General features: G+C 56.4%; 1 protein-coding gene across 4 annotated transcripts in view; it reads right to left on the bottom strand.

The window, feature by feature from the left end:
* Nucleotides 1-16,066, bottom strand: part of SPATC1 (spermatogenesis and centriole associated 1) — a 29,002-nt gene extending 12,936 nt beyond the window's left edge. Inside the window, exons 1-4 of one of the 4 annotated variants that reach the window (XR_003966163.1) lie at nucleotides 13,299-15,218; nucleotides 11,619-11,828; nucleotides 10,659-10,781; nucleotides 9,006-9,060 (exon numbers count right to left, since the gene is read on the bottom strand). Coding sequence is in view for 1 of the 4 variants with exons in the window: in XM_030303589.2 (XP_030159449.1) it covers nucleotides 10,095-10,433; nucleotides 10,659-10,781; nucleotides 13,299-13,365 (529 nt within the window). In the remaining 3 variants the exon portion in view is untranslated. Of the gene's footprint in view, nucleotides 1-9,005; nucleotides 9,061-10,094; nucleotides 10,434-10,658; nucleotides 10,782-11,618; nucleotides 11,829-13,298 lie in introns of those variants that run through there. The other 3 variants (XR_003966161.1, XR_003966162.1, XM_030303589.2) reach the window with 3 other exon arrangements.
* Between the last annotated feature and the right edge of the window lie 10,635 nt (nucleotides 16,067-26,701).

A 26,701-nucleotide genomic window follows, 5' to 3' on the forward strand; every position in this document is an offset into this window, starting at 1 on the left:
CGGACCACAGAAGGAAGTGTCCACAGAATGACCAGAGAAACTGTGGCCACTGAGAGAGCCATACAAGATCCAAAATGCAATCAGATAGCATGTCACTATCTGAACAAGGGTTGTGTGGTCCTCAGGATACAGAGAGTGCCAGATTCATCAGGGTCTACAAAAGTCAACTGTATTTCCAAACATTTACAATGAATATTTCAAAAATAAAAAACAGCATCAAAAGAATAAAATATTTAGAAATAAATTTAACAAAAGAAATGTAGGGCCCCTGGGTGGCTCGGTTGGTTAAGCATCTGACTTTGGCTCAGGTCACGATCTCACGGTCTGTGGGTTCGAGCCCAACATCAGGCTCTGTGCTGACAGCTCAGAGCCTGACGCCTGCTTCGCATTCTGTGTCTCCCTCTCTCTCTGCTCCCGCCCCCACTCGCACTCTGTCTCTCTCTGTTTCTCAAAAATGAATAAAGGAAAAAAAAAGAAATGCAAAGCATATTGTCTGAAAACTACATTTTTTAAAAAGTTTATTGTTTTTTTTTTGAGAGAGAGAGAGAGCACAAGTAGGGGAGGGGCAGAGAGAGAGAGGGAGACACAGAATCGGAAGCAGGCTCCAGGCTCCGAGCCGTCAGCACAGAGCCCGATGCGGGGTTTGAACCCATGAACTGTGAGATCATGACCCGAGGTGAAGTAGGACGCTTAACTGACTGAGCCCCCCAGATGCCCCAAACTACAAGCATTTTTGAAAGAAATTAAAGAAGATCTAAATAAACAGAAAAACGTCCCACATTCACAAATTGGAAGCCAATTTATATTAATTTATATTGGAAGTACCAATATTAATATTGTTGCTAGCAGTGCTCTCCAGGTTTATCTGCAGATTCAGTGCAATCTCCGTCAGGATGCAAACTGACTTCTTTGTAGAGACGGCCGAGCTGAACCTTACATTCACAAGGAATTGCAAGGGACCCAGAACGGCCAAAGCCACATTTAAAAAAAAGAGAACTCATTGTTACAATCACTGCTTAGCCTGCACTTCACTCTCTTACACTACCTTAAAAAAAAAAAAAAAAAAAAACAGAGAGAAGAAAGAAGCGAAGGAAGGAAGGAAGCAAGTTAGTTGAGGACTCAGTTTCAGATTTCAAAACTTGCTACAGTAATCAAGATTCTGTGACTCTGGCATAAGCAGGGACATATAGATAAATGGAATGGAATAGGGAGTCCAGAAATAAACCCATGTATCTGTGGTCTCGTTTTTTGTTTTTTTTTGTTTTTGTTTTTTTTTTTAATTTTTTTTCAATGTTTATTTATTTTTGGGACAGAGAGAGACAGAGCATCAACAGGGGAGGGGCAGAGAGAGAGGGAGACACAGAATCGGAAACAGGCTCCAGGCTCTGAGCCATCAGCCCAGAGCCTGACGCGGGGCTCGAACTCACGGACCGCGAGATCGTGACCTGGCTGAAGTCGGACGCTTAACCGACTCCGCCACCCAGGCGCCCCTGTGGTCTCGTTTTTGATGAAGAGGCCAAAACAATTCAATAGGGAAAGAATAATCTTTTCAAAAAATGGGGCTGGGACAACTGGAATCCACGTGTGAAAGAATGAAGTTGGACGCTTACCTCCTATCATATGCAAAAGTTAAATGGATCAAGGCTTTACTGTAAGAGCTAAAACTGTAAAATTCTTCGAAGGAAACACAGGGGCAGGAGTGTTTGGGCGGCTCAGTTGGTTGAACATCCAACTTCAGGTCACGACCTCATGGTTTGTGGGTTCGAGCCCCACATTGGGTTCTGCATTCTCAGTGGAGAGCCTGCTTGGGATTCTCGCTCTTTCCTCTCTCTCTGACCCTCCCCCACTCGTGCTCTCTCTCTCTCTCAAAACAAAATAAATACACTTAAAAAAAAAAAAAAGAAGACATAGGGGTAAATTTCCATGACCTTGGATTTGGCCATGGAGTCTTAAAAGTGATCCCAAAAGCGTGAGCAACGAAAGAAGCAATAGATGAGATGGACGTCATCCAAATTAAAAGCTTCTGCTTCAAAAGACACCTTCGAGAAGGTAAAAAAGACAACCACGGAACGGGAGAAAACACTTGCAGGTCACGTATTTGGTAAGGGACTTGGATTTAGAAAGCACTCTTACAAGTCAGTAATAAAAAGATAAATGGCCCAACTTAAAAACGGGCAAAGGACATGAACAGACATTTCTCAAAGATGATATACAAATGGCCAATAAGCACAGAAAAGATGTTCAGCATTATTATGCACCGGGGAAATGCAAATCAAAACCACTTCACACTCTAGGATGGCTATAATTAAAAAATCAGATAATAAGTATTGGCAAGGATATAGAGAAATTGGAACACTCATACATTGCTGGTGCGAATGAAAAATAGTGCAGCCACTTTGGGAGACGATCTGGCAGTTTCTCGAACAGTTAAACATAGAGTTACCATATGACCGAGCAATGCTACTCTTAGATATATACCCCAGAGAAATGGAAACATAAATCCACACAGAAACTCATATATGGATGTTTACAGCAGTGTGATCCATGGTACCCCAAAAGAGGAAACAATCCAAAAGTCCATCAACTGACGAATAAACAAAATGTTGTGTAGCCATTAATGAAATATTATTCATCCCCGAAACAACAAAAAAACCGCAATCCCAACTAAAAGTACTGATTTATGCCACAACATGGATAAACCTTGAAAACATTATGCTCAGTGAGAGAAACCTCACCCAAAAGCCACGTATGTGTGATTCATTTATAAGAAATATCCAGTTGGGCGGCTCAGTCGGTTAAGCGTCCAACTCTTCATCTCCGCTCAGGTCTTGATCTCAGGGTCACGAGTTCAAGGCCCACTCTGGGCTCCACGCTGGGCGTGAAGCCTACTTAAAAAAAAAATCCAAGGGCGCCTGGGTGGCGCAGTCGGTTAAGCGGCCGACTTCAGCCAGGTCACGATCTCGCGGTCCGTGAGTTCGAGCCCCGCGTCAGGCTCTGGGCTGATGGCTCGGAGCCTGGAGCCTGTTTCCGATTCTGTGTCTCCCTCTCTCTCTGCCCCTCCCCCGTTCATGCTCTGTCTCTCTCTGTCCCAAAAATAAATAAACGTTGAAAAAAAAAATTAAAAAAATAAAAAAAATTAAAAAAAAAAATCCATGGGGTACCTGGGTGGCTCAGTCGGTTAAGCGTCCGACTTCAGCTCAGGTCATGATCTCGCGGTCTGTGGGTTCGAGCCCCGTGTCGGGCTCTGTGCTGACGGCTCAGAGCCTGGAGCCTGTTTCAGATTCTATGTCTCCCTCTCTCTCTGACCCTCCCCCATTCGTGCTCTGTCTCTCTCTGTCTCAAAAATAAATAAACATTAAAAAATTTTAAAAAAAATCCAGAATAGGCAAATTCATAAAAACAGAAAGCAGATAAATGGTTGCTGAGAGTTGTGAAGGGGTAGGCGGTAGCAGCTAGCTGACAGGTTTCTTCTTGGGCTGACGCTAGCGTTCTCAAATTGTGGTGCTTTGTACACACCTTGAGTATACAAAAATCTGCTGGATCACACACTTTTAAGTGGGCAAATTGTATGGTATGCGAATTGTATCTCAATAAAGTTGTTATACTGCTGGCCACCAGAGGGGGTGGGGGATGGGTGAAGCAGTGCACTCGGGATCAGCACTGGGTGCTCTGGGTGCACTGGGCGGCGTATGGAGGTGCTGAGTCATTATATCCTACACCTGAAGCTGATCCGACCCGCTGTGTTAACTAACGGGAGTGCAGATCAAAACCAACAACAAAAAAGAATGTATAGTATTTCTGAAGATGGGTGTGAAGATAGAGATAAAAAGAGAAGGACCAATAGAAAATCCACTTAGCAACAAATCCCCTCTTCGCCTCAGCTTGGTGGATGACTGCCTTGTTTATTCTCACCCCCACTGAAGTCTGCGGTTTTATTCTCTGGAGAGGTCTCTAAACGGCAGGAAAACAGGCCCACACCCTCACCCTGGCCCTAAAACAACAAACAAACAAACAAACAAACAAACAAACAAAGAAAACACCCTACCCCTTATTGTGGCCCTAAACCAGACCCTAATCCTGGATCTGAGGGAAAAAGATGTAGTGTAAATACACAAGGGAACATTACTCAGCCACGAAGAGGAAGGAAATCTTGCCGTTTGCAAGGACGCGGATGGAGCTAGAGGGTATTAGTGTCAGCGAAATAAATCAGAGAAAGATTTCACTCACATATGGAATTTAAGAAACAAAAAGATGAAAGCTTCAAAAAACAAGGGAGGGAGAGGCAAACCAAGAAACAGACTCTTCAGAGAAGCCACCGCTGCGGGAGGGGAGGGGTGGGGGGTGAAGGGTCGCAGGTGGGGTGAGCACCAGGTGGTGCGTGGGAGGGTTGATCACGTGGCGTACACCTGGCGCTCGGATCGCACAGCAGGGGCTGCCTGGAATCTACATAAAAACTTAGGAGATTTCAGTCCCATAGCTTTGCACTCTAATGCAAAATGTACTTGTGATTGTTTTAATCTTTTCCTAATTTGTATTTAATTGATTTAGATTTGCAAGTTGAAATCTTCCTAGGCTTAGGTACAGTATTAGAGCCTCAAAGAGTTTTAGATTCACCGTGTTTATAGTTTATTTTATAGGTAAGAATTACCTAGGGTCTAAGAAGGTTTGCTCGTTACATCGGAAGATTAATGTTAAAACGATAAGCAAATGTCTTAGATTTGCAAATGCAGCTTACAACGTTTTAAAGTGCTTAACTGGGACACCTGGGTGGCTCAGTCCGTTAAGCTTTGGGCTCTTGATTTCAGCTCAGGTCGTGACCTCACAGTTCACGGGCTTGAGCCCTGAGTTGGGCTCTGCCTTAAAGTGAGGAGTCTGCTGGAGATTCTCTCTCTGTGCCCCCCCCCCCAAAAAAAACTGTCTTTCTTTCTCAAAAGTAAATAAACTCAAAAAATTTTTTTAATAAATAAATTGCTTGACTGAACTCTGATCCCCCCAACCTGCTCCTCTAGGGCAGTCCCTCGCTTCCCTCCGAGGCCCCATTGGAGTCCTCAGGTCAGCAAGGCCCAGGGGTAGACCCTGGCCCGGCATCCCGCCCAGGGTCCTCTGGCCTCCACCCCGCCCCGCTGAGGGAGGCGGTCGCCGGTCTCCACAAAAACCGGGTTCTCCCACGGCAGGGGACGGGGCCCTCACTGGGGTTCAGAGCACTGGGCAGGTCCTCACAGGAGCGAGATCCTCACGGGGCCAAAACCAGGCGAGGCCCGAGGGCCCTCATGGGGCGGGGCCGTCACGAGGCGGGGCCAGAGCACTGGGCGGGGCCGTCATGAGGCGGGGCTAGAGCCCTGGGCAGGCCCTCACCGGGCAGGACCCGAAAGGGGCGGGGCCGTCATGAGGTGGAGCCAGAACACTGGGCGGAGCCCTCATGGGGCGGGGCCGTCACGAGGCGGGGCCAGGGCACTGGGCGGGGTCGACACGAGGCGGGTCCAGAGCACTGGCGGGGCCCTCACGGGGCGGGGCCAGATCGCTGGGAGGAGGGTCTGCGTGGAGGCGGGGCCAGAGCATCACAGCTACAGTGTTTGACCCGGGAAAATGGAGAGGGAAGCTGGGCCACAGAGGGGAGAGTGGTCAGTGGCTTTAGCTGAGGGTTCCAAGAGTGCTGGGGCGACAGGAAGGGGGGAAAGAGCCAAAGGGGATGATGACAGGGCCTGGGAGAGAGGGCTGGCCCTGAGTGGGGGTCTAGTCCTGGGGGCCTGGTGGGGGGAAGGGTCTCGATGGCTGGGAGGGGTGTCCAGGAGGAGGACGGATCCTAAGAGGAGGACGGTCCCCAGGGGGGGTGGGTCCTGGGAGGATAGGCCTAGGGTGCTTAGAGTCAGATCCTGGGATGGGAGGCAGAGGGGGGGTCAGGGTAGGGTTAGGAGCCAGGTGGGAGTTTGTATCCCGGAGACCATGGTCCTGAGGGGGAGTTGATCCTGATCCTGAGGGGTGTGAGAAGATTTGAGGAGGGTGGCTGGGATTCTGATGCAGGAGGGACGGGTCCTGGGGAGGTGGGGAGTATGGAGACGGCCCCGAGAGGATGGACAGACTTGGAGGGGAGGGAAGCCCCTGGTTTGGGGGCAGCAAAGGGGTGGGGGAGGTGGTGGGGAGCAGGGGTGGTAAAAAGGAAGTAGGCCGCACCCCGCGGCAGAAAGCTTCCACCTGCCTGAAGCTCCCAAGAGGATAGACAGAGGGCAGCAGGGGCTGGGAACAGAGTGGGCCTGGGTAGAGGAGTCTGGGTGGGGGAGGTCCCGGCACAAAGAGGAGCGGAGCTCTGTCCCCCCAGCTGACCTGTCCTGACAGCCACTGTCGTGGTCCCTTGTGCACTCAGTTTGGCCCTCATTTCCTCCCTACTCCAACAGCCCTGATTTCCCATCCATCTTCCATCTGCTGGGACATCCCAGGGTAGGGCTCCTGGAGCCCAAATCCCATCCTGACTCCACCTCCCACCTGCCATGCTTCCAGGGCCAAGGCCTGAACCTCGTGGCACCTGTTTTTCCCTGTGAAGTTCATTCCACCTGCTCTGGTTACCCACACTGAGCGTGCAGGAGTGCCTTCTGCCCCGCTCAGAACACTTGGCACCCGGCTTGGAGCCTCTCTGGATCTCCAGCACACGGGCGTCTTCGTTGCCTCCGCGTCCCACAGCTCAGCTGGCCTCTGTTTCCCCTCTGTGAGGTGCCCAAACCCGTCCTTGCTCTGCCTGCCTGCGTCCCTGCCGCCTCCCCCGCCTCCAGAGCCCCAAACAAACGCTGCTGACCAAGTTGGTGGCTTGCCGCCTTTACCGTCCAAGGGGTCCAAGGGGTCCAAGGCGGGTGGCACCATCCGAGCTCCCTGCACAGCCAGACGGGCCCCCCCAGGTCCCACTCTCAGCTCCCGCCGCATCCACGGTGTCACACCTTCCTCATCTTCGGCTCCCACGGTGTCATTTTTCCAGGGAGAATGGAAGCCATGGTTCCGGTTTCCTCAGCCTCCTGCCCTCCCTCCCCTCTGTAGGGGCACCTCCCAGCACCTCTCCTGGCTCCTTCCCGCCGCAGAGGGACAAGGTCAGGTCTCGGCCATCTTGAGGAGCCTGGCTGCATCCGAGCAGCTCCTGTCTGCCCCCAGCCGCGCTTCGGGAACGGAGCGTCAGCCGCCTACTGTGCCGTTTTCTCCGTCACTCCTCACTCTTCACCTCACAGCCTGGGCCGCTAGCACCTGTGGCGGAGGTCAAGTCTAACCGAGCTCGTTCACACCAGGTCAGCAGAGGCCCCGGACTCTTCAGCCTTTATTCTGTTGACACTCTGCCCCCTCGAAGCTGTGCCTTGGCTTCTGTGACATCACACTCTGAGGTTTCCCTCGTCTCCCCGCTTCTCTCATGCACTGGCTGCGCTCGCCCCTCTCAGGTGGCCTCACCCCTCCTGCGGCTTCAGTGGTCAATACTCCTGAACCTTCTCCCTCCAGCCCTGACGTCTGCCGGAGCTTCAGGACTGTGTCGCCGCTGCTGCCTGGTGGCTCCACGCAGGCGTCTTCCCAGCCGGGGGTAGCCCTGCGCCACTCGAGCACAGGCACAGCCCGGGCTGCCTCTCCCGCGGCGATGGGCCTGAGCCCCGCACCGCGGGCCTGAGCGTACCCAGAGTGCAAGGGCGAGCCTGGAAAGAGGAACTGGAGGTTGAGTTCACAAGAGGCCATCAAGAGTAAAAGCCTGACTCCACGAGGAAGGTGAGTCACAAGGAGCAGGCAGAAGCAGGAAGTGGCCTGAGAAAGAGAAAGTTCCTCCGAGGCCACCACAGGGATCCTCCTTGGCTGGGCACGGGGACGGAGAGTTCCGCAGTCTCAGGAGGTCACGCTGCCAGGCACCCCACCACCTCTGCCCGAACGGAGACACCTTCTGGACTCCCTTGTCCGTCCTGCACATCCAAGCAGTTAGCTTGAGTCAGTTTCTCTCCGCCCCTAGTTCGGGCCGCGGTCTGCCACCCGCAGGGCTGCAGGGGCCTCCGCGTCCGCCGGCGCGGCCTGGCCTCGCTCTCGTCTCCTCCGAATCCCGTCCCCACAGCAGCTGGAGGGACCCTTCCGCAGCAGGAGCTCGCTCACTCCGCCACAACCACCCGGCCCTGCTCTCTGCCCTTAGGAACCGGCCTGTGTCCCCGCTGATCTGACCTCTGCTGACCTCTTTAGCCGTACTGCTCAGTGTCACTGGCCCTGATAATACCCCACACAGTCACGGATACAACCACATAGATTTCACACACACAGATACAACCACACGGACACTCACAGGACACTCACAGATACAATCACACGATTCTCACACAGTACAAACACACTTAGCCGCCCCCCGCCCCCCACACACCCAGTACGCTCACCCACACACAGCCTGGGCGTCAGCCTCACTGACGGGTCCCGCGTCCCTGCTGCCCCCTGGTCCTGGCGTTTGCAGGAGCTGCTGCTCGCCCGCTAATGCCTTCCCACCACCGTGGGCTCACCCCCTCCAGAAAGCCTTTCCCAACCCCCTAAGCCGGGCCCCTCAGGAGGGGGAAGAACCAACGTGGCCCAAGGATTCTGTTAAGAATCAAGCCCAAAAGGAGAAGACTTACTTTTTTGTGAAGCTTTGAGATTTCTTTTATTTTGTATCTCCCCGGGTCTTTATTTTTGCCGACGCATTGTCTCAGTCGTTACAATAAAGCCTTTCCGAGGAGAGGCCTGTGCTCTTGTGGCCAGTGAGGGGGTGAAGGCCGCGCGGATGAACAGTGTGGTTCAAGAGCAGGGAAGCCGGTGTGTGGGGACCAGAGGGAGGCAGCTTCCAAGAGTAAGGGCCTGGCGTGGGACCCTCAGGGCAGGAGCACAGACCTGGGAGGGCTTAGCGTCCCAGTGGAAAGGCCAAGTTCTCAATCAGACACGTGTGGTTGGGAGTGAGCCGAGTGCCAGGGAGTTGCTGGGCCTGCACGACTGTCTGCAGGGGCCTCCAGCCCCGTGGAGGATGGGGGCCCGTGCTGGGCTGGCTGGCGGTGGAGCGCGGGGCCCGGGCTGGCCCGGAGCAGGGGGTGGGTGACGCTGCCGAGGGTAAACCCAGAAAGAGGGGGGTCATCGGTCCCAAATTGCACGCAGAGGTTTAGAAGGATGTGGCACTTAGGAAGCCACCTGTGACCTTCCCGGAGCAGCTGAGTGTTGTGGCCCACGGCCGAGCTGCAGGGGCCCCAGGATGGGCAGAGTCCTCCTCTCGGGGAGGAAGACCATTCTGGGCCCGACTGGGGACGAAGGGGCCAGCGGGAGGGCGGGGCGCAGGGCCTTCTCTGGCACAGGGAGGACCCTGTCGGGAGGGCACGGCTACGGTGTGACCACCGCAGGGTTTTATCGCCGGCTCGCCCTGTGTAACCTTCACAGCACGCTGCCAGCCGCCGACTCCTATCGCCTCACCCTGGGGCCTTGCCACCCCCAGAAATTCCCCCTCCGTTATCTTCAGTGCCAGCCAGTTTCTGCCCACAGCTTTCTGTCCCCAGCCCCTCCCTGCCCCTATCACCACACTCAGCCGCGTGGCCTCCCAGCCCCCTCCTGGCTCAGTCCCTGCTCCCGAGGCCCCAGCTTGCCGATCACCACTTTTTCTGCAAATGCCCGCTAGTGCTTTGCCTCTTCCGTCTCACCCTACATCTTCTCCAGCCCCAGGGCTCTGCCACACGCTAATGACTCCCAGACCTCAGCTTCGGTCCTGGTTTCTGTCCCTGGCTCCTGGATCTGGGCTGTCTGTCAGTGGCCATCTCTAGGCGCAGGGCCCTGGGGGGTGCTCGGGGGGGGGGGGGAGGGGGGAGGGGGAAGGAGGGCAAGCGACACACTAGACCCAGGAGCGCGGCACATTTGGATCCCACAGCTGGGAAATTCGCAGCCTTTGGGGCTGCTTGGACGGTCAGCCTAGAGGAGGGGGGTGAGCGGGGCCTCCTCCCATCAGGGTGCAGGAATTGGTGCCCAGCTCTGCCCTCCGTCCTGATGGTCCTGTGTCCTCCCCTGGTGGGGCCACCGTCCCACCCGCTCGTTACTGTCCGTGCCCTGTCTCCAGCACTCCCAGAGACCCCCTCCCCGCCCCAGTCTCTTACAGTTTCCCTGGTGTTGAGGAGTGGCCGCCATCTGGCCAAACCCGGCGCTGAAGCCGCTGATGCCCAGGCCGCCCGCCTGCGTCTTGATCGCCGACTTGAGCTCGTGATTCTCCCGAATGAGCCGCACCAGCTTCTTTAGCTCCTCGTTCTCCCTCACCAGCCTCTCGATCTGATGCCGGAGCCCCTCATAATTGGCAAGTAGAGACATGCCCCGGGGCAACGGGATGGGTGCAGCCCGAGTCGGGGCTCTGCACCTGGAGACTGCCCAGGGCCCCGGGCCTCGCCCGGGCGGGAGGAGGGCACCAGGGTTTGCCAGAGGCAAGGCTGGCCCAGTGGGCCCTGGGTATTGTGAGGTCAGAGGCTGTGCCCCGCTCCCGGCCCTCTCTGCTCTGCCAGGCTCAGCCCTCCGTGCTCCAGGCCTGTGCACAGGTCCTGCCTCGGCTGGGATGCACCGACCCCACCTGTGTCTGCAGGGGCCTGCTCCCTCAAGCATCCTGTCACCCCAGCGAGCTCATCTCTGCCCTCTAGGCTTCCCTGCAGCCGCGCCCCCATCACAGCACTTACCTGGCTCTGTGCACTTGGCTGCTGGTGCTGTTGGGCTCACTTTACGGTGACGTGGGCGTGCTGTAGCTCCCCAGCACCCAGCAGAGGGCCTAGGTGCACTGCAGGTGGGTAACCAGTGATCTTCTGTGGAGTGGAAACTCATCACCCGTCTTCCTGGCTAGGGCACCCTTTCCTTGGGACGCTGGGCACACCTGGAGCTAGCCTGTTGGCTTCTCTCCAGGACATTCTACCTTGGGCCCTTGGACAGTGGCCATACTTTCTTCCAACCCAGGTGCTCAAAGCCTGTCTCTGACTGCTGGCCCGGGGGCTCCCTTGTCCACGCTCCTGGCTCCCTATAGCTTGGAGTCTCCACTTCTGGTGACTCGGGGCCCCACCCTTCCCCCCACGGCACCCGCGTGAGTTCAAGACCCAAGACTGTGTTCTTCGGCAGGTCGTCAGGTTTCGGGAATTCAGACCTGGGAGTCCCCGTCATGTTCCCTTTCTTTTTTAAAATTTTTTTTTAAATGTTTATTTATTTTTGAGACAGAGAGAGACAGAGCATGAACGGAGGAGGGTCAGAGAGAGAGGTAGACACAGAATCCGAAGCAGGCTCCAGGCTGTCAGCACAGAGCCTGATGCGGGGCTCGAACCCACAGACCATGAGATCGTGACCTGAGCCGAAGTCGGACGCTCAACCGACTGAGCCACCCAGGCGCCCCTGTGCTCCCTTTTTAAGAACTGCTGCTCAGAAATCTTGGGGGGGGGTCTGACCTTGGGAGTCAAGTGAGGCGGTGTCCTGGGGTGTCCACCCAGACGGAGAGGGCAGTGAGGCCCAGGTCTAAGCCGGAGGTGGGGGTGAGGACTGGTTCGGAGTCAGCCTGAGTTGAGCATTCTACCTGGGCCTCACAATGGGGGCCTGCCCCCACCCTCCTCCCACACCCTGGACAGTCATCGCAGCTGCGTCACTGTGGCCCCTTTCACCTGGTGGGGGGAGGGGTGTCGTCACCACTCTGCTGTTCACAGTGTGGGGAAGTGAGCTTCTCATGGCTTTCCCACTCGCCTTCTACCATCCAGTCTTGCCTGGCTGTTGGCCTCTCCTTGGGCTGATGCAGCTGGGGTGGTTCCGTTGACGGGTCAGTGGGGCTGAGCTACAGTGCCCAGGTGTTTGGTCGAACACTGGTGTAGATATTGCTGTGAAAATATCTTGCAAAGTGACTGGCATCTACAATCGGTTGATTTGATGTGGGTAGGCCTCATCTAAGCAGCTGAAGGCCTCAGGAGCAGGAAACCTCAGGAGCCCAGGTTTTCCAGGGAGGAAGGAATCCTGCCTCGCTGCTCTCCCACACGGCTGCCTGAGTTTCCAGCCCGCTGGCCTCCTCTACAGATTTGGGACTTGCCAGTCCCCACAACTGCACGAGCCCATTCCTTAAATCTCTTAACATCTGAGGAATCCGACTGATACTTCCCTTTACACACTGCTTTTTCCCTCCGAAAACGGTATATTGAGCACCTACTGTGTGGCGGGCGTTGTGTTAGAAATTGGGGGTTTAGTGAATCACTATATTGTACCCCTGGAGCTAAAATAACACCGGAATTGTTCTATTATCCTTCCCCTTCCCACCGTGCAGCCTGGGGCCAGGGCAGACTGCCGCCCCCCTACCGGGTCTCCGGGCACCGCGCCGCGGCCGGCAGCCCGTCCCGTGTGGACAGCCCAGGCCCCCTCTGGTCTCTGTCCCTCCACTCTTATCTCCCTTCCTTCCAGTTCGCTTATCTTGTCGTTGTTCTGTCCTGTGTACAACTGTCCTTCTGTGCCCAAACCTAGCGGGCTTGAGTTTGGGACGAAGTAGCAAAAGTCTGCAAAGAGCGAGGGCTTCGGCCAAAGCTTTACCCACAGCAACTTGGATGGCGTGACGGGAGCGAGAGGGAGTGGGCGGCCCTCCCCGCCTTCTCCCTGACTCTTCCCGAAGGACTGGCAGGAAGCTCCCGGCTTCCCGGCTTCCCGGCTTCACGCGGGGTTTGCTCTGCCTCCCTCACGGCGCATTAGGAATTCACTTCACACACACCTCCAGTGTCCCCACTGGTGCTGAGTCAGGCGTCTCCACTGCTGGTCTCGGGTCACTGGCTTTGCACAGTTTGTCCCCATTCAAATTTGCCTCCTGAGATTCCGCTCAGCACAGCAGCTTGGCGAGGCCTCAGGGGATCTTTGCTCCCTTCTTGGCTTGGGACTCTTTGTCAGTTTCCTTGTAAAAGGCATCTTCTCAAGGCAAAAAGTTGCTACAGAACAGGGACCTTTAACCTGGAGCCCTCTGTCCACACCCCCTCCTACCTCCGTCCACATGGGCGGGCTGCGGCGTGCCGTTCTGGGCTTGTGGGAGGCAGTCCCAGGGAAGGAACCGTGCTGCCCGTGGCCCTAGAGTCCTAGCAATCCTGGCTGGGTGATCATTTCCGTGCTGCCTGCTGTGCCCCTTACAGCCTTGGGGTCCCACCCTGTGGCCCACAAGGAGCTCCTGGGAGGAATCTGCCCAGTCTGTGCTCCCACAGATCCAGCTGGCACTCGAGTGCGGTGCCCTCCTGGATGCCAGCCGCGACTCCTCCCTCCCTTTCCCTCTCCTTCACTTCAGACAACGAAAGGGCCGTGGCCAGCTCGGTTTGGGTGCTTACCGTGTGCCGGGCAGTGTTGTAACAGTCTCCGCCCTCCAGGTGGGGACACCGGTGCACAGCCCTCCATGTCCGGTGCCTGGTCCAGACCTTCCCCGGGGCGCCCGGATCCCCACGGCCAGTCGGGTCTTCCCACCTTTCCCAGCGGTTGGGGCTGGGGCTTGGTGCAGGTCTTGGAGCCTGCTCTTTGACCTGCTCTTCCTGCCTCCAGCCTCACCCCTGCTCAGGCAGCGTGTGTGTGTGTGTGTGTGTGTGTGTGTGTGTGTGTGTGTGTCTCCCACAGCTGCCAGGGGAGGGGGGTCTTTCTGACCCCCCACTGGCCCTCGGTTCTGTTCAGAGGGAAGACCCAGGGTGGTGTCCCAGGAGAGGACAAAGGCCCCGCCGTACGGTCTCCACTCTGTCTGCATTCTAGAGTCCAGCACAGGCCCTGGCACATGGTAGGTGCTCAGCAAATGTGTGAATACAGTTTTTATTCAACCCTTAAATTTTGTTTTTCCTAGAAGCATTCTCCCCATGAAGCTGGAGAAGATATGCTGGCAGAAGAAACAAGGCAGGCGCTAACTGGCCTGCTGAGTGTCTGAGGATGTGCCCCTAGGTTTCTGAGGGACCGGTTGTCCCCTCCTGACGTTGTCCCCTTAGGACTGCGATGGCCCCGCTCATCCAGGCAGGGCCCGACCAGCCGGAGCTGGGAAGGGGTGCCTCAGGGGAAGGTCTCTCCAGGCCTTGGCTAGAGGCAGCGTCTTCTTCTGTGAGTGTCACTTGGTCACCAACCCCACGGGTCCATTCGGTCGCTCCTCAGGAAGGGCCGAGGGGCCAGCGGAGACCAGGAGGCCTCTGTCGGTCTCTGGAGCTCGTTAGCTACAAAGAGCTTTGTTCGGAAGGCGCCAGGAGGGGAGAGCCCAGGCGGCCTGCAGGCTAGGGGCGCCCAGGGCCGGGGCTGCTGCAGGCGGGCGGCGGGGTTCCGGACCCTGGGCTCCAGGGGTGGGCCTCCCAGCCGCCTCCCCGCCAGCCCTGACCCTCCTCGATTCCTCCTCCTTCTTCAGACCTCGGCTTGCGAGCCGCCCCCCTCTTGCAGGCTCTGCCTGCGGCTTCACTGTGTCTCCTCCCTGCGCCTCGCCTCCTCCATCTGTCCAATGGGGTAACGATGCCTCTCTTCCCCCTAGTGCCCTTCCGAGACCCCGGTGAGCCCCAAGGTGCAGCAGCCTGTATCGTGTCCCTGAGTCCACGACCAGCACTTTCTCTCACGAGCCCTCAGGCGGCAAGAGCCCGCCCCGCCTGTCTCTGCTGCGTCCTCCACCCTCTCGGCCTCCAGAAGTCCAGCCTCTCCGCCAGCCCTCGTCTGGGGCACCCCCCACGGCACCTCTTGGGCCTTAGGCCCCTCCCCCAGAGCTTCCCCACCCCTCACCCGCCTCCTGTGGGCTGTGCCCACTCAACGTGCCACGTGAGCCTCCCCTGCAATGGACCGGGGTCTGAGTGGTGCCTCTGCCGCCCCGCAGCCAGGGCCGACCTGCTCCTGGTGGGGGCGGTGGGGCGAGGGATGAGGAGTCGGCCTCTGCCCGGCCCTCACTTAGCACACTCGCAACGGACCTTTCCGAAGGAATTCTTATCAGGAACCTCCAAGAGCACAGAGGGAAGTGGTGAGCCACAGAGGGCCTGGTTTTAGGCCCAGCTCGCCTTCTGCTGGCCGGTGACCGTGGGAATGTGCGGTCACCGCGGGCTGGGCTGATCGCACCCACCCTCCAGTTTGTCTTCCGGTTCGATGATATGTGAAGGTCACTGCGAGGTCAGGCTTGCACGTGGCGCCTGACACCTGGCCCCGATTACGGGCTTCTGAGGCTCGGGGTCCCCACGCCCCAGTGCTGCCGGAGGAAGGGGCCTGAGGCCCATGTCCCTCAGACGGGGGCCCTAGGGCCCCCACCCCCCCTTCAGCCTGTCTGGGTCCCTGAGCCTCAGTTTGGGGAATAGTGCGCTACACGTTTCCGGCCGCAGGGGAGTGGGGGTGTCTCGTCCTCAGAGCGAACCCGACACAAACACGGAGGGTTTTGCTTCGGTGCTTATTGCAAACGTGCACTGTTTCCGTGCGGCCCATACACGCGGCCGGTCCCGTTCGTTGGCGTGCATTTTGCCCACGAGAAACGTTAGGTGCAAGTGGAAAGCAAATGCTGCACCCAGCGGAGCAGACCCGGCCGCGTAGACGCGTGCCAGACACCCGCCGGGCCACGCCCGACCTCGCCTGTCGCAACTTCCCAGCTGGTTTCCCGATAACCGGCAGGCCCCGCCCCCGCACCCCCACCGCGGGCGGGCCTTCCAGTAAACACCCCGGTAGGTCGTGGGGGTGTCTGTGTGTCCTCACCGGTCGGTCGCACTCGTGCACTCGTGCGCCGGGACACCGTCTTCCCTGGGCTTCTGCCCCCTGTCGCTGAGGGTGGGGACTGGGGGCGGCCAGTGACCGCGCCAGGCCACTGATTCGTCCCCTGTGGTCTGGCTCCGGCCACACCCCCCCCCCACCCCGGCCGGGCTGTTTCTCTGTCCGTTCGCAGCCGCGTCCGACGCGTCCCAGCTGCGTGCACATGCGCTCGAAGCCCTAGGCACACGGTGTGGGCGAGACTGGAGGGGTGCCCGGCACCGAGGGCGAGGGTCGTGCAGGGGAATGGGGTGAGGGGGAAAGACGGGCAGGGTGGGCCGTAGGGCCTCGGAGGCGGTGTTGCCGCCGAGGGCGGGGGATGAGGAAGCAGAGCAAAGGTCCTGAGGCAGGAGGCAGCACCGCACACGGAGGGACTGGGAGAGGACTGTGGGGCTGGACGGTGTGGGCAGGGACGAGGAGGCGCCGTCAGCGAGGGAGGCTGCGGTGGGAGCACAGGGGTGTAGGCAGGGGGCAGGGCAGGGTGGTTTGGAGTCTGTGCCGCGCCAGGCGGGTGAGGGCCTGGGAAGTGCTCGAGGCAGCAGCTGCTGTTCGCCTGTGGGAGCCGGATGGAGGTGGAGGTGGTGTGGGAGTGGGGCAAGCCGGCGGGCGGTGCTGAGGTCCGTGAGGGGCCACTGGGAGGACGTCGGGCCACCGTGCCCTGGGACCGCCTCAGGACAGGGTGGGCAAGGCCTGTCAGAGGGGGCTAAGAAGGAGTGTGGGGCAGGCCTGCACCCCTGGGGGGGGAGAGACACACCGGAGCCTTGGGCGGGGCGGGGGGAGGGGGAAGAGGTGTGTGGATTTGAGCCCAGGGCCGGGAGGGGAGTGCCCCCGAGGTAGAGTCCTTGTGCAGGGCCTGTCGCCTCCAACTGGAGCTCGCGCTAAGGGGGAGCCTCAGTGGGCCTTGCTTTGGGAGCCTGCAGGCAGGAGGCGCCTGAGGAAGGTTGGAATCCTGGGGGGCAGTCCCTGCAGGGGTGAGAGGAGGCGGCCGGGGGGGGGGGGGGGGAGGGGGTGGGCAGGACCGACAGGAGGGGCGGGGGCCTGAGGCTCCGTGACCGGGACCTTCCAAGGGGAGCATTGGAGGGGCGGGTGGACAGAGGGCCAAGGGGAGACGGACAACAGGTAGAGAGATGCTGTTAGGGCACATCCAGGAGGAAGCCAGACACTGGCGGGAGCAAGTGTAGGTCCCCCCCCGTGCCCCAGGCCTCCTCCTGGCTGGTCCTCGGGCCGGCCGCCTTCTGCTGAGCGGCTCTTATGTGAAGAACTGGGGACACAAAATAAACGAGAGCTTGTGCCCCGAGTTCGGTGTCTTCAGGGGACAAAGCGGCCAGCCTTGGCAGCGGGGCGCCCAGGAGGGCAGGTGTGACGCCTGAGGAGGGGGCTGGGCGCCCAGGGAGGGCGTGACTCCCGCTGGCCCAGTAGGACCTTGGCTGCAGGAGCCACAGCCAAGATTAGTACAGGCAACGGTAGCCTTTGGGGGGCCTTTAAGCCGGGAGTGAGGTCCTCGCCTGTGTGTCTGGTCCAAGACTGGAAGTGGGGAGGCCGATGCTCGAGAGGCTCTTGCAGGTTCAGGCGGGAGGCCACGTGGGCTTCAAGCAGGACCGAAGCACCGTGAGTGGAACGGGGGTGGGGTGGGTGGGGGCACAGAAGGAAAACCGCCCCAGGCGCCGTACAAGGCGAAAGAGGCAGATCCCGGAAGACGGGCATCGGTGAGTGAATCACCTCTGGCGGGGCTACTTCACTTTCTCGGTGTCCCAGACCCTCCCGGGGGCTGTCCCCGTCCCACCTTCCCCTCCGCACTGGGCTCCGGGAACGCGGCACGCTCTCTAACGCACAAGGCAGTTCCCCAAGGGCAAGATCCGTTGAGCGCCACTCGGGCGCCGCATCTCGCGCGAGGCATCGGGGTAGCCGTGGTCGTGCCGCGGCCACTAGAGAGTCACGTGAAGCCGGACGCACCTGCCGGCGGACAGGCCACCGCCACACGGGGGGCAAGGGTTCTGCTGGAGGAGCGGAGGCAAAGGGCGTGGAGCCCCGGATGGTGGGGGTCAGGGGAGCGCTCCAGGGGGACGGGTTCTCACATCTGATCCGTAAGGAGGAGCCGCCCGGGTTGAAGGAAGACGAGGTGGGGACGACGTGCGCGGCTGACGTGTGCACGGTGGGGGCGAGTGGGAGGCGAGGGCGGTGGCCGCGCAGGCATGTCACGTGGGGCCTGAGGTCACATCAGGATGTGACTTCATCCTGAGCGTGAGCGCTGAGGGCTGTGGTTCTCACCAGGGGCTCTGCATTCGGAAGCGTGGGCGGGGGTGGGGGGGTGGTTTTCCTGCCGTCACAGGGACTTGGGGTATCAGTGCCCTCCTGTGCTGCGCTGGGCACTCTGCCCAGACGACGGGGTGTCCCCTTATGGTTAATTTTCTAATTGCGCTCGCTGCCTTGTGGTCAGAGGACAAGGTCAGGGGAACCGGTATTCTGTGCACGCGCCACGATTTACACGCCCGTAATCTCGTCGGCAGACGTCTAGCCGCTTACAGGGTTCTGCTAGTGTAAACGGTGACACGGCGAACGTTCCCACGTGTCTGCAGACGAACACGTGCAAACGTTTATCCCGGGCACACGTGCAGATTTCCGGGTGGCAGAAATGCAAGTTTTCCACCCGACAAGATGATGCCAAACTGGCTTACTAACTGACTTGCTCGCCAACGCACAAAGTGATTCCTGGGGCTGCGTGACTTCTCCGACACCTGATATGCCGGGCTTGTGCATTTTTTTCTGGTCGAGTGGACATTAACTGGCATCTCGTCGCGGTCGCGGCCTCAGTCGTGCAGGTGTTCGTTGAGTGCAGACGCTGTGCCCGCCATTACTTGCCTTCCCCTGATGATTTATGCGGCCGGACCTGCCACTGTGCGTGTTGTGGCCATTTGTGGTCGCTCTTCTGTGAAACAGCCGTTGCGGTGTCCCCCAAGGGGCCTCAGTCTGCGGGATACCCAGCCCCGGCCACAAGGTAGCCAGGGGTCTCCCTTGGCATCCGTCTGCTCACAGGGCAGGGAATGGAGCTCGGCCAGCACCGCAGCTGCGTCTTCCTTCTCTGACGAGTCGCGGAGCCGACAAGGCCACCTCCGTGGACCCACAGGTGCCAACTCACACTCAAGGAGGTGAGGTCCACGTTGGGCAGGGTCAGAGCTGCCCTGGCCTCCAAAGCTTGCGCCTCACGGCAGCCGTCGGGCCTCGGGCCCTTCCACGGACGGAGCTTCTGGGGTCCTGATTCGAGAGCCACTGTCCCCCAGGGGGCTCAGAGTACGGCTTCCCTCGGGCATTGCTGCTTCCTCTCCACTTGCTCCCTGTCCACGGGCCGCTTACCAGTAGGGCAAAGCGTTACCATAAGCAGTGCTGCGAGTCAAACCGTCAACATTCTACCTCTACCTGGTTACCGGGGGTGCACAGGGAGTTCACCGAAGGTCACACTGTCAAGCAGAAGAGGAAAGGGTTTTGTTAATCTTTTGCCCACATTCACACTTTATTTTTTATTTTTTTCACGTTCATATTTTAATTTGAGAGACAGAGGGAGAGAACAGGCGGGTGAGGGGCAGAGGGAGAGAGAGAGAATCTTAAGGGGGGGATCGATCCCGTGACCCTGGGACCGTGACTTGAGCCAAGACCGAGCGTTAGACGCTCAACCGACTTAAGCCACCCAGGAGCCCCCACGTTCCTATTTGAAAAATCACCTTTATTGAGGTATAATTCTTATGCAATAACATGTACCCATTTTAAGCAGACAATCTGATGAGTTTTGACAAGTGTATGTACCAAGTGACCCCCACTACAACGAGGGATAAAACATTTCTGTGACGCCAACAGTTCCCTTGTGCGCCCTTCCCTGGCAAGTCCCGCCTCCAACCCCTGGCCCTAACAGTCTTTTTTCTTTTTTTCTTTTTTTTAATTTTTTTTAAATGTTTATTTATTTTTGAGAGAGAGAGAGAGAGAGACAGACAGACAGAACATGAACGGGGCAGGGTCAGAGAGAGAGGGAGACACAGAATCTGAAACGGGCTCCAGGCTCTGAGCGGTCATCACAGAGCCCGACGCGGGGCTCGAACTCACGGATCGTGAGATCATGACCTGAACCGAAGTCGGACGCTTAACCGACTGAGCCACCAGGCGCCCCCCTAACAGTCTTTTAATCAGACAGTGCTATTCTTTTGCATCTGGCGTCTCTTGCTCAGCGTTCTGATCTTGAGATCAACTCACGGGGCTGTGTTACTGGCTCACTGCTCTTTATGGCTCGGTGGCATTTCATCACATGACTGTGTCACAATTTATCCACTCACCTTTGATGGACATTTCAGTCATTTCCATTTTTGGCTCTCATGGATGAAGCCCACCGTGAACATTTGTGTATACGTCTTTGGGTAAAAATCTAGGAGCGACGTTGCTAGATCGTATGGTAAATAGCTGTTTAGCGTGGTAAGAAACTGCCAAATTGTTTTCCAAAGTGGTCGTACCTTCCACGTTTCTGCCACATGACAGCCCTCGTTGTTCCGCGTTGCCGATGTTTGTTATTGTAAATCTTTCTGTTTTCGCTGTACTGGTCGGTGTGGACCGGTATCTCGTTGTGGCTTAACTTGCATTTCCTTGATGCCTAACGATGTTGAAAATATTTGCGTGTGTTTGTTGGCCATTTGTGTATCTTCTTTTATGAGGTTCCTAAAGTCTTTTGACCATTTTTGAAAATTAGGTTGCGCGCCTTCTGATTCTGAAATTGCAGAAGCACCTATGTGGTCCAGATATAAACCTTTGTCAAACACGTGCATTGCACATATTTTCTCCAAGTTGTGGCTTGTCTTTTCATTTCCTCAGCCGTGTCTTTTACAAATTTTTTTGAACATTTATTCGTTTTTTGAGAGACACAGAGAGACGGAGCGTGAGCAGGGGAGGGGCAGAGAGAGAGGGAGATACAGAATCCGAAGCAGGATCCAGGCTCTGAGCTGTCGGCACAGAGCCTGACGCGGGGCTTGAACCCACGAACCACGAGATCATGACCTGAGCCGAAGTCGGACGTTTATCTGACGGAGCCGCCGGTGCCCCTCCTCAGCAGTGTCTTTTAGAGAGTAAAAGCTTTTAGCAAAGATTTTTTTAGTGGTTCATGCTTTTTGCGTCTTATCTAAGAAAGTTGCTTATTCTAGGGTCGTGAAGAGATTCACCTGTGTTTTCATCTAGAAGGGTTTTTTTTAATATATAAATTTAGCTTTTACATTTGGGTCTACGAGCCATTTCAAGTTAAGTTTTGTGTGTGATGTAAGGTAAGGATCGAGATTCTTTCCTAGTGGTATCTGCTGGTTCCATCAGATGGAACCATTTGTTTCAAAAAATACGTGTACGTCTCTTTCTGGATCCTCTCTTCTGTTCCACTCACCTGTGTCCTCCTTATGATTATTGTCACTTCACAGTAAGTCACGAAACCAGGTAGAATAGCTTCTCCAACTTTGTTCTTTTTTCAAAACTGTTTTGACTTTTCTGCATCTTTTGCATCTGCATTTAAATCTTAAGACGTTTGTCAATTTCTACAATAAAACCTTCTGGGATTTTGATTTTGATTTTGATTGTGTTGGATTTCTATATCAATCTGTAGAGAATTGACCTCTTGACACCCTAAGTCTTCTGATCTATGAATGTAAATTTCTCTGTTTAGGTCTTTAGAAATACCTCTCAGCAATGTTTGTCGTTTTCAGTGGACGTGGATTGCACATATCTTTTTAAATGTATTACTGTGTAGAAAAGGCCTGAGACCACGCCCCTGAGAAAGGTCTTTCTGCAAGGCTGTCCCTTGCTTCTCATCTAGCAGCTTGATGTCGGGAGGATTCCCACAATTCCCAGAACCGATAGGCTGAAGGAACTGTGCCTGAGCTGTTCGTTCAAACGACATGGCTTCTGCCGAGCGTCTGGTTTCCTTCTGAGAGTCTGGGGGTTGCTACAGAACACGGGCAGAGGGTGCCTATGTGATCAGCCCCTATAAAAACCTTGGGCGCTGAGTCTGCAGTGAGCATCCTTGATCGACATTTCACACATGGGATCACAGCTCCTTGGTCAACGAATTAGGTTCACCTTGTGTGACTCCACAGGGAGGAGACGCTTGAAAGCTTGCACTTGACTTCCTTCAGATTTTGCCACATGAGTTCTTTTCCTTGCTGATTTTGCTTTGTAGTACTTCTCTTTAATAAATCCTAATGGTGAGTTGGAGTAGAGGCTAAGTCCTGTGAGTCCTAGCGAGTCATCAAACCTGAGAGTGGTCTTAGGGAGCCTCTGCCATAGTCCCTAAGCACTTGATGGTTTTTTTAATGTATATATAGTGAATACATACGTATATAGAGTTTTAAAATTTCACGTTCATAGCAGTGAACAATTACATAACGTTTTGAGCAATATGAGAATTTATTTATACGACACACCTTTACTATCTTACGGTTCCGTAGACGAGAAGTCTCATAAGTCTCGATGGGTTAAAAACCAGGTGTAGGTAGCACCGTGTTTGTTTTCAGAGGATCTCGGGAGAATTTGTCTCCTTGCTCTTTGCTGGTTCTGGAGGCCACATGCCTTCCTTGACTTGTGGTCCTAATACGTATATGACTTTTAAGTAATTAATTTAGAGAGGCAGAGACAGAGGGAGAGAGAGAATCCCAAGCAGGCTCCACACCGTCAGCACAGAGCCCACGAACCGCGAGATCATGACCTCAGCCAAAATCAAGACTCAGACGCTTCACTGACTGAGCCCCCCAGGAGCCCCGCGTGACTCTTTTATTGTTGACCTTGTGTACTATGATCTCGTCAAACTCATTTGTTTGTTCTAGTCGTCTTTTTGGTAGATTTCAGAGGATTTCCTGTTTACGTGGTCGTGCTGCAATAAATAAACGTGCCCTTTTTTCTTGCCTTATCATACTTGCTAGAGCCTTCAGTATGATATTTTTGTTTTTGTTTTTGAGAAAAGTCACCTGACATCTTTATTGTTTTGGGTAGGGGTGCCAGGAACTCTTTACCATCACAGGCCTCTGGCTGCACAGAGTGGAGACGGCCCTGGGGTGGCGGTGGCCCTGGGGTGGCGGTGCTCCTAAGGTGGCGTCCACCACAAATCAGAGTGACACTCGTAGATTGTGTGCCAGCCGCTGCTGAGGTGGCCCGGGATTCTTGTGACGGTGGGCTGCACGCGAGAGGTGGCCGGCCCCGCTGGCTGGATCTCTGCCTCCCGAGCACCGGGACACCTTGGCCATCGGCCCTGGCCCCACGCTCACAGTCCTGTAGCACAAGGGGTTTCAGCCTTCAGATTCTGGGGTTCGGCCCTGAGCGTCTGCCTGTGTCTCCCAGTCAGGAAGCTGGGGCAGTCCCGCTGTCACTTGTGGCAGATGGGCAGACACAGTGACAGCTCCTCTCAGGCAGGGGCCAGAGAAGGAGAAGGCCCCTGTGCCCAAGTTTCCCCTTTTCATAAGGGCGGCAAACACACTGGATTAGGGGCCCACCTTACTCCGGTGTGACCTTGTCCTAACTCATTACACCTGCTGTGACGGGATTTCCAGACAAGAACACACAGCGAGCGCTCGGGCTTAGACTTCAACGTGTGAGTTTTGGAAAGACGCGTTTCAGCGCAGGCTCATGGGCTCATAACAGAACCTGGGGAACTTTACGAGGTCAGCATAACGCTTTTGTGTCAGTTTTGGTAGATTGCAGGTTGATGTGTCACTGGTTTTGGAAGTTTTTCAGGCATTATCTCTTCAGACGTCTCTTTTCCGCTCTCTCTTTTCCTTCCAGAACCGCACCTACCTTGCAGCCTCCTGCCCCATAGCAGAAGCACATGTCTACATTTTCTCTGTCCGTCCCTTCTCTCTCTTTGGGAGTTGGGATGTCTTCTATTGACCTCTGGGCTCAGTAATCCTTTCTTCTGACTTGTCTAATCTGGTCTTAAATGCAGCTACTGAATTTTTAGTTTCACCTAATTGTAGTCCTCCGTTCAGTTTGATTCTTTACATAGATTCCAACTCTCTCGGGGAATTCTCCATATTCTCGTCCATGTTTCTCTACTGCCCCCTCCAATTTTTCTTAACGTATTAATCATATTTATTTTAAAGCTCCCCTTTTTTTGCTACCTCCCATCTTTGAGTCACCCCCAGGTCTATTTCTGTATCTTATTTTTCCTCTTGGAAAAATAGTCATGTGGTCTTTTGAAATGCCTAGTAATTTTTAATTAAATGACAGCCTTTGTGTGTTAAAAAAAAAACCCTGTAGAGGCTCCGGATGATGTCATCTCCTTACCAGGCAGACAGAATGGAGCTGATTACTTTCAACCACTAGGGACAGAGCTGAATCCAGCCTGGGTGTGGTTCTGGTTAAGGGTCTGTGCTTTAGTCCCCCAGCTGGAGCCCTCCAGGCTTTCCGTCAAAAGCCTGGGGTCTCACCAAGCCTCTTTCCCTCGTGGGTCCTGGATGCTAAGTCTTATTTTTTTTAGCACGACCTCTCCAAGTCCCGTGGCTGTAACTCTTCCCTCACAGCTGAGGTGGTCTCTGCTCACATTTGTTTCTTGCATTGCTGTTCAGCGATGTGTACTTAAAACTACAAAAGTATTTTATCCAGTAGTCCTGTGTGTTAAGAGTGGGAGTTGAGACCCCAGATCTGGACTGGAAGTCTCTTGAAGGCATGTAAGGGGGCTCATCACCGTCTGCAGTGCTAAAGACGGGTGGGGTTGTGGCCTCGACTCGGGAGAAGGGTGGAGATAGGAGAAATGCCACGGGTCGTGAGAGCAATGGGGGTGGAGAGGATTTTTTTTTAATTTTTTTTAATGTTTATTTATGAGAGAGAGAGAGAGAGAGAGAGAGAGAGAGACAGAATCCGAAGCAGGCTCCAGGCTCCGAGCTGCCAGCACAGAGCCCGACGCAGGGCTCGAACCCACGAACCACGAGATCATGACCTGAGCCAAAGTCGGACACGTAACCGACTGAGCCACCCAGACGCCCCAGGGTGGAGAGGATTTTGAACCCATGCTAGCGTCCTCCCCGGAACGGGAGCTGGCCGGGCCACAGGAACGCAGGCCAGGGCGGGATGAAGGAGCACAGAGGGCACAGACTGGAAGGAGGCATTGCCACACGAGAACCTAAGGGCGTGGAGGTTGCCATTTCGGAGGATGTGGATGGTGTCACAAAGTGGGTCGGAGGGGTGAAGACCCCTGGGGGAAGAGGCGCCTTCAGGGCTGAAGACGGGAGCTGAGAAGTTGTAGGGAGAGGGATCTGCATTTTGGACACGCTAGAAGGTCTCCAGGGCCCCACACGCCCGAGACCGAGCGAAAACAGTCAAGAGACAGAATGTTCTGCAGGCGGAAGAGGCCAAGCTTCTCGGGCCGGGCCTCCCCTCAGTGCCTCCTCTGCCCCCGCCCTGCGCCTTCCCCGCGGGCCCGCACTCATCGTCCTGCCTCCACTCAAACCACTGCCGGCCCCTTCACTGGAGGAAGTGCTTCCTCGCTGCCCACAGGGTAGACTCCAGACTCCGGAGCCTTCTTTCCTCGGTTGTCCGCACCTGGCCCTGACCACCCGTGACTCTGCACGCTCCCCCCTTTCTTCCATGCGGTCGTCCCAGATGTGCCTCAGTGCGTTCTCGCGGGCTGTCAGTTTTGCCGTCCGCCCTCCTGAAAAGCCTTCCCACTGACGCTGAAGCTGAGCCAAAGTCCTGAAAGCCAAGTCTGTCTCTGTCCCTGGTCCTGGGGCAGCCAGCGCCACGTAAAGTTCATGCATTCATCCTACGGCTGACGCCTGTGCTGTGCCGGGGCCTGCACCGGGTGCTGGCCCCGGACGTTAGAGAGCTGGGGTCCTACGCCGGCCTCTCCGCGAGGCTCTGCACGGCCACTGGCCGTGTTGCTCGGCAAGGAGCGTGATGGAGGTGCGCACTGTGTCTGTTCATCTCTGGAACGAGAACGGATTTAACGCTGACCTGCGTAAATAGACATTTCGGTTGGAGAATAAATTAGCTTTCTTTGGCCTTAGTATAGTTGGCCATGACCGTGCCCTTGGGTGGAAGCTCGCTGGACACGGCTGCACGTGCACAGGCCCAGCTTATGGCTCAGTGCGGCGAGGGGACCTCAGACCCCAGGGAGCCGCGGGGTCACAGGAGTGGTGCTAGAAAGGACCTATGAGGGGGGTTGGCCCTTCTGGGTGACGTGGGGAGGGCGTAAGGAAGCAGGGACTTGCTGCTGGCCCTCGTCCGGCCCCTGCCCCGCACCTCCAAACCCTGGCCGTCCCGGGGGAGCCGGGCGTGTGCTCCTCCAGCTCCTTGAGAAAACACTGTCCCTGCATGTTACGCTTGGCCATTATTCCGGACTTTCGTTCACCTCAACCGATAGTCTCCTTCACCATGCGAGCACCCCGTGTTTCTTCCTCGGCACGAATCCCTGATGGGTCTGTGAGCGAGCACTGAGCGGGTTCCTGCATGCTTAGAGCCCCGGGTAGGGCGGGGCACCTGCTCAAGGAGCCCGCAGTCGAGGGGAGGCGACAGAGGGGAGCCGTGCTGCCTGCCTGGCAGAGTGACAGAGGAGCACGGTGTCACATGAAGCCACCGTGGACTCCAGGAGGGGCCCCGTGGTGCACAGCCTTGCCCCGGGGAAGCGGGGCCTGCCTGGGGCTTAGGCCGTGCAAGGTCAGGCCTGGGGGTTGAGCGGCGAGGGGACGGGGAGGCCAGCTGGGCAGCCAGCGGGCAGATGGCAGGGCCTGTGTGCTGGGCAAGGAGGGTGCACTTCATCCCACTGGTGACCATCAGAGGGTTTCAAGCAGGCAGGTGGTACGATCGGGGTTTTGGAAATACACCTGGCCGGCAGACGGCTGGTGGATGTGAGCCCACAGGTAAGCATGGGGAGGCCTTCCCTGGCAGGGGAAGGTGGGTAGGGAGAGGACAGAGGGCAGCTGTGGCTCTGGCCTGGGTGGCCGGGGTGGAGACCATTGGCAACGACGACACAGCAGCAGGTTGGCGGGGAGAACGTACTCGG

This window comes from Lynx canadensis, chromosome F2 (assembly GCF_007474595.2).
Source record: "Lynx canadensis isolate LIC74 chromosome F2, mLynCan4.pri.v2, whole genome shotgun sequence".
NCBI classification, from domain to species: Eukaryota; Metazoa; Chordata; class Mammalia; order Carnivora; family Felidae; genus Lynx; species Lynx canadensis.